Consider the following 11,492-nt stretch of genomic DNA (forward strand, 5'->3'; position numbering starts at 1 on the left):
TCAGGTAACTGCAAATATTCATCGCCCTGCCTTCTCCTTTCTCCTCTAGGCCAGAAAACGATACCATTTCTTGTCACGATAGGGATGAAAAACCCCAGTCTGTGCTGAGTGGTTCTCCTCCTCTCTGTGCTGGGAGTGGCTCCGGCATTGCTGACCTCTGCGCTTCCTCTTCATGTAAGGAAATTGTTGGTGTCTGTCTTGACTGGGGCAAGCATTTAGGGCCCAACGTGTGTTGTAGGTTTTTTAGCTGTTATTTTTAATGTAGCCTTGGAGCATGCCCTCTGTTTGGGGCAACCTGTGTGACCTTGGGACCACATTCAGCTCCAACTGAATGAACAGCTGCAGGTGATGTGCGCTCAGCAGACACTAATGGTCTCCACTGCCTCTCTCCATCTCCCTTCCTGTGGAAGGGTCAGGGATCATACCCAGGGCTTCCAACACGCTAAGTGGATTTTCTTTCACTCCATGACATCCTCTGCCTAGGGAAAGAGCCGCAGCCCATATACAGTGCACTTCCCAACAGGCAAAGCCACTCACTTGATCAAATATATCCTTGTTTAGATCTAAATGAACTACTGTGTGCTGGCACCTGCGGGCTCCATTGGCCAGACCTCTACAAAAGTCAAGGCAGCTGCAGTTATCTACTTCATTTTGCAACTGCGACCATAAAAGCTTGTGGAGGATGGGAAACTCTGTGCTGTGTAGCTGCATTGTGGGTGATGCTGCTAAAGATTCTGTCCTTGCAACTTGTGCTGAAATCGGTGCACACTCAGCTGGACCTGAGAGCTCAGAAGCGTGTGACGGAGTTTAAGAAGTTATAGGCTTCTGAAATTCTTCTTCTGATCTAATATCCACAGGATCATGCAACTCCTGATGTGACTGTTCCAACCTGTTTGCAGGGTTTCACTGTCATTTCCAATTAGAGTTTTAAGGCAAAATGTTCTGCAAACTTAAATAAAGGATGTTGCAGCACATCTAGTACAGAATTACCAATAAGTTCAGACAAAAGCCTGCCTTTACTGAAAAATATGCTTTGAAGCAGTCAAGAAATAACGTAGCTTTTTTTTCTCCCTTCTTGTTTTTTGCATTTCCTAGAGGAAATGAAAAAGATTCTGAGAAAAGTAACCAGGGTCTTGCAGACAGGAATCCATTTGCATAATGCCTAGAGCTGATAAATATAACGTGCTGAAAGGCCACAATAGAAGCAGATGAAGCTCCTGTTTGAGCTGGGCATTTGGGTTCTTGCTGTTGTGCAGGAGTGAGAGCTGCTGTCCCTTAGCCTTGTTTTATGCAGTAGCATGCTCAGTGTAGCAAAAACCTGCTCTACAGGGAGGTCAGCTGGCCAGCAGCTTGCTGGTTTGACAGCTTCCCTGTAAAGAAGGAAAAGAAACCGAGTTGTACGTATGCTTTGTAAAGGAAATAAACCAAAGCAGGTACAAAATGTGCTGCTAGTTGCTGTTTTGTAGATTCAGCTCTCCTTTGGATGCCATTTCCAAGGCATTACACAGCCACCAGGAGCCAGCGTGCCTTCTGAACCACGTCTTGATAATATCTTGCCAGTGAAATGCATTCACTGACCTCTGTCTCCTTATCTGTGCTGCTGATGCTGTCTGGTGGATTGCTTGTAGAGATTTGTGGGGAGGCTTACACAGGGAATCTGAGCAAGTCAGCAAAGCAAATGCTAATTTTTGAAGGAGAGAATGGATTTAATGCTTTCCCGCTGAAGAAAATGCTGCCAACTTTAATGTCCTCATATTTTCTGAACTTTTTTTGTATCCTCTGAAAAAGTTTGCTAGCTAGGAAGATAACTAGATTGTACTGCTTGTAAAGGCTCTCACAATGCTTGGTCAAATGTCATTGCTGTGAAATAGAATACGCAATTTAATGAGCTCTTGAGGATCAGGAAGCTGCTCACTTCAGAGTGTGCGTTTTTCAGCATCACACAAATGCTTTGGTTTTCACAGTTCCATCCACGTGTTCCAGTCGTGAAGTGAATAATAAAAGACCAAGAGTGAAAAGAATAAAATAAAGGCTTTATGTGAATGGTTGATATCAAAAAGGTCACGTCTCAAGGAAACAAAACTTAACATCAAGAAACCTCTCCTGTTTTCTGTGTTCACTGCGCCTGGATCTACTCACCTGTTCTTGTGTTGCTTTCTCCTTTTTCTGATTCTGTCTGGGACCATCTTCCCGTGTTATCAGTTTGGAAATGAGTCTATAATAGTAATTCTGACTCTTTTTTGTTGTTATTGTTATTTTATTTCCACTTTTGCCTCCTACAAGCAGAAAGCTTGTGGACTAACGATGAACCTTGGTCATCTTATTACACTTACAGTGAATCCCAGACAGATTGTGTACTGGGTAGCCAAGTTCTTGCCTGAGAGGAGCCCGAACTGTATCCCTGTCAGCATGTGAGCAAATAAACAGGAGGGCAATCTGTCCCAGGCATGGGAGGAATGCAGAGGAATGGAGCTAGGAATTTTCCTGCCCTCCTATTGGACTTGCACATCTTGGTACTCTTGTTTCTCAGCAAGCTGACTGCCCTTCTGTTTCACATTACCATAAGGCAGAAGGTGACGTTTATTGAACAAATGTAATAGACCTCAGTTCTGACAGAGGTGTTCTAAACACTTCTTTTTTGCCTGCTGTGGGCTGCCTGTTGCTGTGGATATGGACAGACCAATGCAGGTGGTTGCCTTCCTGTGACTTTAGTAGGCTATCAGTTATTAGCTGATTTATGTTAGCTGGTGGTCTGCTTGCTCCTAGCCCATCACAAATGCAAAGTAAAGCTGCTTTGAAAAGGATCCAAGCATATTTTACTTTGCAGTTGTAAAGGGCTAGAAGCATGCACACATGCAGTTAGCCTGGCTCAGCTGATGAGCTGTAGAGCTCTCTGTGACAGTAACTCAGTAGCCTGCTTTTATCTCAGCCTTTCTTTCATGCAGCTACTTGATTGTGTTTCTAGCAAACTGTTAAGAATTCCTCACTGAATTGTGTTTCCTTTTAAAACAGCAATTGAAACAAAGCCATCTAAAATATTCTCATCAGGCCGTAGGATGGACCGAAGCGTCGAAGCTGGTGATATCTTGTCTTCCCGGTCTACCGACTTCACCCACGACAAAGTGAATGGGCAGTCTCATAGGTATGATTTATCCAGATGAGTATCTAAGAGTGTGAGGGGAACCCGAGGGGATTTACCAGCTAATTCCATGCTGCTGTGAAGACAATCTGTGAAGTCATTTGATGTATGATGTAGTCTGGTCTGAGACAGCTGTGGTAGTGCTCGCCAAACAAAATACCCTTAGCAGTGCCAAAGGCAGCCGTTCAATTTCTAAGCATCTGGTCCAGAATGGGAGAAACCTCAAGCAAGATGTTACTAATGAACATCACATGTATGCACAGCCTGGTTTTCTGCAAGTAAAACTTCCTGATTGCTTCCTTAGATGACTCTACTGTACCCCATGAAAAATGATTGGAATAGTAAAGAAAGAGGTGTAGCTATGAAAGGAGAGCAGGAGTTAATGTTCAGAAGAGAAATTAAGTATTTAAGTGGATATGCTGTGTTTAAACACGCTGAGTAGCTGGCATTGCTGACCACAGTCCCTGGTGGTTTATTTCCTACATAGGAAGAGCAAGGAAGTCAATATTACAGGCTCTCCCTGCAGAGGGTTTTGACTTCGTCTTGAAACAGTTTCTGTTAAAAGCAGAAAGGTCTTGCTCTCCTCCTGCTCGTACATTGAGCCCTCTCTGAGGTTTTTGTCATATGGAGGACAGTGATGTTATATCCTGGCCGAGAGGTAGGAATTCATTAGGAATTGGACCAAGATTTACCGAAGTTTTTCAGGACCTGCATGTGTCCTTCAGACGTTAACGGCTTTTTCCTAAAGCTAATTTGATTGGGCCAAGTTTTAAACAGTGAGAGTATAGAAATGTTAAAAGCAAATAGATTCCAAAAGTAAAACACAGAATGGGTGGAGATGTGTTAAAGGTTTTACCGACTCTTCTCAGGTCAGATTTTTCAGAGGGGCTTAATTACCCACGTCTGTTAAAGCTCCAGCACTCCTGAGGACTGAGTTGTTTGCTTAGAGCTTTGTTTCTTTCTGGTGTACAGATGCTTATATATATATATACATATATATATATATATATAAACATATTCCAATTGTGCTGCTTCCATGGTGAGATCTGAGAAATAATAGACTGTCAACAAATTATTGCTGTCAATCAGTAATTGCTGAACAGTCACACTATCCCAGCATTACTAGTTTTACTTCTGTGCTGCTTCTCTTAACAGTAGCTGAGCACTTACCTACAAATAAGGGACAGACCATGAGAATGTGGAGACCAAATGGTTTGTTTTGTGCTTTGGTGGATGGTGGGAGGTTATTTCTCAGGCTTCAGCTTGCAAGAGATGATAAATAGGGAGTATCTTGCCCTCAGTGAGAGGCTGTGCTTCCCTGCAGTCATTATCCGGTGTTAAATAGATATGTCCTCAATAATCTTGAATATTTCTGCATAAAAGTGTGTCTAAATCTCAGTAATATTTCTAACCAAACGGATGCAGTACTGCAGGAGGAGGTAATATCTCTTCATCTCATGCTTCCTCACCGTGCATACAGTGATTGGTATTTACAAAAGCAGCCTCAATTTACAGATATTGGAACGCAGCCATTCACAGTCTGAGCAGAACATAGGGTTTTCTGTGTCAGGGTCTCTTGTTGATATGTTGGTGTTGCAATAGCTAGACCAGCCTTTTTGTTCTTCCTTTTGTCCTGTCCTCCTTGGAAGCGTACTTTCATGTGCTTGCAAAGCAGGGCGAATTAATTAATCCTTGCTTTGGTCATATGTCAGCTGCCAGAGGTGCCTCCTTCCTACTACAGACATACTGAGACCATCCAGAAAAGTTCTGTATGAGAAAAGGAAGGCTGACTCGTGGAGATGCTGAGGTCGCTACTAGTATTTCTCCTCTTCCCTGAGCAGTGTAAATTGGGAATTTAACCGCAGAGAGATCTGCACAGTTACATTTGCAGTAAATCAGTCTGAGCTGCCCTACTAGTGGCATGTCTATCACAGTTACTGTGTTTCTGTAGGAACAAATGGCTGCAAGTGATGCAAGCCAGACTGGCAGCTGCTTCTGCACTGTTGTTCTCTGCTGCATTTTGATCATGGGGCTTTGAGCAACCTAGTCTAGAGGAAGGTGTCCCTGCCTATAGCAGGGGGTTTGGAACTAGGTGATCTTAAATGTCCCTTCCAACTCAAAGCATTTTGTGGTTCCAAATAATGAAGAATCTTATTTATAGCTCAAATACTGCTGTTGGGTCTTGCTGTTTCATCTGTGTTAACGTATCTTAGTCCACATAAGATACCACAACTGTATTGAAATGCAGCTCTTGAGCCTGAGTGGATAAAGCTGCAAACAAGCCATAACAATGAAACTGTTTGATGGAGGGAGACATTTAAAGCTGTGATTCACAGCTCAGGGTGAATCTAGCCCATCTTTGGGATTTGGCTTTGTTTTGCTGCCATCTGCCACCTCCTCTTTTGAAATGGTGCAAGTTTAATACTTGTCATACTCAGTGGAAGGTGAAGGGCTGCAGAGGTGGCTCTGAGGAAACGAGTTGGTGTCTGTCCCTAATAGTTAACACATATGAATGCAAAATGCAGACAGTTAATGCTGCGTCAAATATAAAGAAGCAAGGGCTGCCAGATCTCCCCGCAAGGTGAAGCAAGGAGTGGAATGGCTGATCATTGACTCAGCAGTGTTCCCGGGAGGGGGGGAGGGATTAAATGTCTTCAAAATCCCCTAATCACCCTCTGTGGTGCTCACAAAGGTTCTTTTGATGGAGCTAATAACACTGCCACGTTCCAAATAACATTTTAATCACCTTCCTTTCGATGGCACTTTTATGGATCTCTTACTTCGACTCTGCTTTTATTTCCTTTTAATGCAATGTGCTTCTTCATGAAGCTGTTATTTCGCTTTAATCTTTTCTCCCCTTAAGAGAAAATTGCCTCACCAGAACCAATGTGAATATAGATTCGAAATTATGTTACAAACTTATATTTCCTGGTAGCTTTCACTTTTTGTATACCAATATATTTATGCTAAGGACAGGAAAGGACAGCGTGTCCTCCTGTAGTTATGGACTAAATCCTAAAGACTGGTATTCTTGCAGCATGTGCAGAATATGAGATCACAGCGGTGTTCTCAGTGTGAGTGTGGTACCTGTGTGCTTAGGGAGTTTATTTCAGAGATGCCACCGCAGCTTTTTGTGCTTCTGACAAAGACTTTTGGGAGATCTATGAACCTTGTCACAGCTGGGAGCCAACATGGCTCTGTGTCTGTCAGTGCTGTGGCCTACAAGGATGCATCCCTATGCATCCCTATATAGATTTTGCACCTCTGAATGAGTCTGTGTAAGATAAAGGTAATAGAAAACGATCTGGACAAAACAAACTGAGTGTCTGCTACTTGCTTGTGATGGACTTAGCTGAACAGGTTCAACCTTGTTGTCTAAAGAACAGGTTTGAATAGAAGTGAGCTATTGTATATATACTATATACATACATCCATAGAGCTGGGGGCTGTGGTGGATGCATGCCCCGGGGCAGTGCCTGCAGTGCCACCTTCCTCTCCATTTGATAGCCTCCCTGAATTAGGGGTGGGCTGACATGCTGTCACTTGCTTTCACCTGGTTGCAGGCTCACTGTGCGTATGTTTCTCTCCATGCATTGCTAACCTTTTCCCCTGTTCTACAGCGAGTTTTCTTCAGCCTTTACCAGCAAACCTAAGATCCCTCGCACTCCTGAAATATACAGTGCCAGCCCCAGGAAGGGAAAGATCCCAACCATTGCCCCCCAGTTCTCTCAGTCTGGACCCCAACAAACAAGCCGTCCCAGCTCCTCAGGATCATCCACAAGGAGCAGACAGAGTAAGTGGAAACAGTCACTATTCTGCTTGTCAGCACTTGGGGTGGGGAAGGAGGGAGCTCTGCAGGAGCTCTCCAGGAATGAAGTCGTGTGCTGTGAGTGTGCCAGGAGTGTATGACATTGTACTTGTCATCTGCAGGATGCGCAGCCATGAAATTATATCCTGCTGAACGCTGCTCCTATTTCCAGACTGTCATGTGAACAGAGACACGCTTTTTCCTGTCTCTGGGTGGAGAAAAGTGGCCCAATTTCTCCAAAGTATGGGGGGGGAAACTTCTAGTCTCATATTAGACATTCTCTGGATGTCATTACTGTCTCCTTTTCTTTAGACACTTGTTCACTCTGCTGTATAACTTGTCTAACGTTCTTCAGTTTGGGTCCCTGGGTGTGTCTACGCTGCCACTGAATGCAGACCAGATGTTAGCAGGCAGCCAGGCATGGCGTGCTGCTTGTGGCAGTCATCCTTCTGCTGGAGACTCACATTTAAGAACCATCTGGATGATTCGCTTCCTGAAGAAATGCAAGCAGCGATAGATTGCAGTGGGCTCAGAAGAGAGGAGGGCGGTGACCTGAGGTTGGAGGGGGGAGAAGGAAGCATGCTTCAGGCCTGTCAGTGTCAGCCCAGTGAAGTAGAAATGCTGGTCTCAGATACTCATGCAACAGTGTATGGAGATGCAGAGGGTGTGTAAGCTGTGGGTGTTGGGGAGGGGGGGGAAGTGTGATGGTGCATTCTTGAGTGACAAATATAAGCCTTTTCTCTGGAGTGCAGATAGCATGCTCTTGGGGCCAGGAGCAATTAAAGCTGGAAGGAGCTATGCTCTGCAGCTTCCTATTCCAAAGGTATCATGAGAAATTGAGTGATGGTAACAGCAGCTCCACTTACAGCTGAAACTGTTACCTTCAAGCATTTCAGGACAACGGGGTAGCTCTGAATGCCTCGTGCCCTGCCCAAGAAATATGAGATATGTGCTTATCATTAACGTCCCGCTACAGGTAAGGAAAATGAAACACAGGGGACTGAAATAACATAGAAAAGAGAAGGGAAGAACTTCCTATGTCCTCTGTGCTGCTCATTCATTGCTGCTTTACACGGTGTATGTGCAGGGAGGGCACGTCTCTTTCAGGGAGTACAGGTGGGGCAATGGAAGGGAATGTCCCTGGTGGCTAAGAGTGGTTTTGATGTGTTGAGTTCTTGCCTGAATGGTCCCATGCTTAGGTAATACTGCCAGCTCGTTCCGCTTTACTTTTGCTGTGTATGCACTGTGTTTTACCCCTGACATCAATGCTCTCCATTTCCTGTGATAGAAGTACTGACTGTGTTTGTGTGGAGCTAGTGGCCAGCAGTCTGTTCATTTCGGTTCCTGTTTCATTTTCCAGAGTCACTAATCTGTTAGAGGAAAGGCTTTACTGCAAAAGGGAAAAGCACAGTATGGGTGTATGCACCAAAAGTCGCCCGAATCCTTATTCTAGTTTCTTTTTAGAGCTTTTCACTTCAGGATGCTTGTGTGCTGTGAAAGATGTGAGATATATATGCTGCTCTTGTAGGGATATGGAGTAAGCTCCTTTCCCAGCAGCACAATATATAATGCAGCTGATTTTGAAGTCGTGTTAAAGGAGTTTTAATCAGAGCTCCGTGTATATAATGTGTCTCCCTGGAAGACTGTTTTTATTTGGTGGATTTCTGTGGAATTCTGCAGGACAAGTTCAGGGCACAATGTGCAAAATAAGAGTTTCTGGTCACACTTACTTGATGTGATTACTTACTTTAGAGACACAGTTTTAGCTTTCTTTTAGTATTTAGTTTAGGTGTTCTTGCTGGAGATGAGTTGCTTTTACACAAACCTAGCTGAACTAGCTGGACTGGAGTGTGAAGGGCGTATGGAATGCCTGAGGAATGCAGAGGAAGCACAGGTACTCAGTGCAGCTCTAGCCCTGGGGCCAGGATCCTGCCTGAGATGGAGCCTGCTGTTAGCAGGGTGCCAAAGCTGCACCTTGCAGCAAAACGGAGCTCCTCCAGACACCACCAGCCATGCTGGGGCTTTCTGCTGACTCCTCTTCCTGGCTGGTGCAGGGCTGGCAGCCCGGCTGGAACACAGAGCGGATCTCCAAATGTGGAGTTTTTCAGTTGCACTTTATGTGCTCCGTGTACACATGGCTGAATGATTTAATCTACCTTGTGCTTTACTCTGCTTCTGTTCCAAGCACCTCTTAAGGGCAAGCCAAAAAGGAGGGATGTGTGCACTGTACCAAGCTGTGCCCAGGGCATGGTGGAACTGGAGTGGAACAAAAATCTGTACTGAAGGAACAAGGATGTGACTGGGCACTGGTGGGTGGCTTCCTGCTGCTCCAGGCATTGTGTCGGTGTCCCCTGACAAGTTGTTGCCATAAACACTTTCTGCATTTTTTAAGTGATTAAGGTGCCTCTGTGTATGTTCTCTCTGGTGACTGTGGAACTGTCGAGTTCCTCTCAGGCAGCTCTTGCCCTCTGATAAATCCTGCTTTCAGCTGACAAGCTCTCTCTATTTTCCTGCAGGCAGCCAGTCGTCCAGGAAGTGAGAACAGTTTCTTTCCTCGAGAATCACCTGTCACATTGCCGAAGGACAGAGCCAGCTTCCTGTAATGAGCTTTACTGGCGACCCACTGAGAAGAGGTTATTAACACTGCACGGCGCACGCCTTGCACGGTGATTCAGGGATTATCTGATGGGCTGCATCTGCTGTCGTCTCTAAAGCTGGCTAAGACAAGGACCTTGTTACAATCCGAGGTCTCATCAGCTGCCCACAGCTGATACAGTAGATGGATATAGTCCCAGCGTCTCTGATAGTTTAAAGTGACATTGCTGCCTCCAGAAAAGTCTCTTGCTCTCTGCTTTCTGTGTCAGAGTAAATGGCCTTTCAAAATGGTGTGTAGGGCTCAGCACAGGAAGCTAGCCAACAAGCTGTCTTGTTTAGGTATTGCTTGCCTGTAACTTGCTCTGTTGTCTTTTTTAATCATGCTTTTGTAAATGAGCATGGGGATGTCTGGGTTCAAGGGATCAGCACTAGGAGGGAAAGCGTTACCTGTATGTGTAGAGCCTCACTGCCTGGAGCAGCTGTGTGTAGAGTGAGGTCTGCATTTGAACATCAAAGACTGGAAAGTATTTCACCAATGCGTGGCAGTTGTAAAGCTGTGTGCCAGAACACTGCACCAATCACGCTCACCTCTGGGGATCTGATCAGCAGGTTTATCTGTAGTCGTTACTCCTATTCATATGTACTTTACGTTGGAACTTGGCTGCCACTGAAGCTGTAAAGCATGGGAGGAAGCACATGTGTTAGTTTTAAATGGACTTAAAAAGCAAATGCTTTTAGGTAGGTACAAGAAGGGATAAGTTGAATCTTTTGTGTTGGAGTTCCACCTTGAGAAACAAACAGGATGAACTCAGCCCAAAAGGTCAAACAACTCCAATAATGGCAATTACCTCCCCATTGAGAGCAAAGAGTAAAGCCAGCAATCATGGCCGGAAGAAAGCTCCTCTGTGATGAGACCTCGAATTGCTCCTCCTGGTGTGTGGTGGCAACTGAATAGCCAAGGCCATTTCCTCTCTTGGTGTGATTGCCATGAGACCAGTGATGCCATGTCGCTGTCTGACAGAGGGGTATCCAACACACGAGTTCCTCTCACCTCCTTCAAATTGGACTTAGGATCTCTTGAAGGTAAAGACATCCTACAGTCTGAAATCGGATCATATTGATATGAAACTCAGTCCACAGGGCTCACGCAAAGCAGGCAGAGTGTGGGTGTTACTTTAACACCCGGCTGCATAGGACATAAAGTGATGGTAGGCAGCTAATCACCCCTGTCCTGCAGATCTCCCTGGTAGATAAATCACAGGAAAGCTCTTGATTTGTGCTTAGATTGACCCACCTCCTCTCCAAGGTGATTAACACAATTAATGGAAGAATGTCCCTCAGTTCCCAAAAGGCAGCAATAGAAAGCAGCCATAAAAACTCACCCAGTGGATTTGCATAGTAGGCAGCTTTGCTTTTTCCTCTGCAAAGCTGTCTTTTTTCTTGCAGCATGTGATATCAGCGGCCCAGCTGTTCACACTGAAGTGCTATGCATGCTCATCTGCATCTGTAGGTGCATAGAGCAGCTGAGCTGAGGTTTATTTCACAGCAGCGCTGAGTTTCACACTGGAGAGACCATTTTTTGTACTAATGCTTGAGAAACTCCATTTGCCAAAGAGTTGAGAAGAGCTGTGTGTGAGCTTTGAAATAAAGGATGGGCTGAGCAATGGCATGAGAACCTGACAAAAGATCGTTGTCCTCCTTTTCTGTGTTCACAAAAAGGCCCTGCCGTGCCGGTCGGAGGTTTTGAAGCTGTGAAGTGTTGGTTCTGCCTTTGTTAGCGGGACACTCCGCTGGGGGTTGGGAGGTCCCAGGATGAAGGTAGGTGACACACGCACAGCAAATTCTGCACCTCCCTCTTAAAGGTTGCTGCGTGCCTTGCAGAGGTTGCTGCCAGATGCAGCAGCCTGCTGAGTTCATAACGGGAGCAGCAGAGATTGCCTGCTTGAGTGA

At 45.2% G+C, this 11,492-nt stretch overlaps 1 protein-coding gene across 4 annotated transcripts in view; it reads left to right on the forward strand.

Moving 5' to 3' along the window:
• ARMC9 (armadillo repeat containing 9) overlaps positions 1–11,227 on the forward strand; it is a 56,816-nt gene extending 45,589 nt beyond the window's left edge. For all 4 annotated transcript variants that reach the window (XM_072344732.1, XM_072344731.1, XM_072344733.1 and 1 more), the window contains 4 exons: positions 50–174; positions 3,013–3,142; positions 6,760–6,932; positions 9,464–11,227. In XM_072344732.1, coding sequence (XP_072200833.1) covers positions 50–174; positions 3,013–3,142; positions 6,760–6,932; positions 9,464–9,486 — 451 coding nt within the window. In that variant the 3' untranslated portion in view covers positions 9,487–11,227. The remainder of the gene's footprint in view (positions 1–49; positions 175–3,012; positions 3,143–6,759; positions 6,933–9,463) is intronic.
• Positions 11,228–11,492: the final 265 nt, after the last annotated feature.

The sequence above is a fragment of the Excalfactoria chinensis genome, chromosome 9, assembly GCF_039878825.1.
Source record: "Excalfactoria chinensis isolate bCotChi1 chromosome 9, bCotChi1.hap2, whole genome shotgun sequence".
Lineage (NCBI taxonomy): Eukaryota > Metazoa > Chordata > Aves > Galliformes > Phasianidae > Excalfactoria > Excalfactoria chinensis.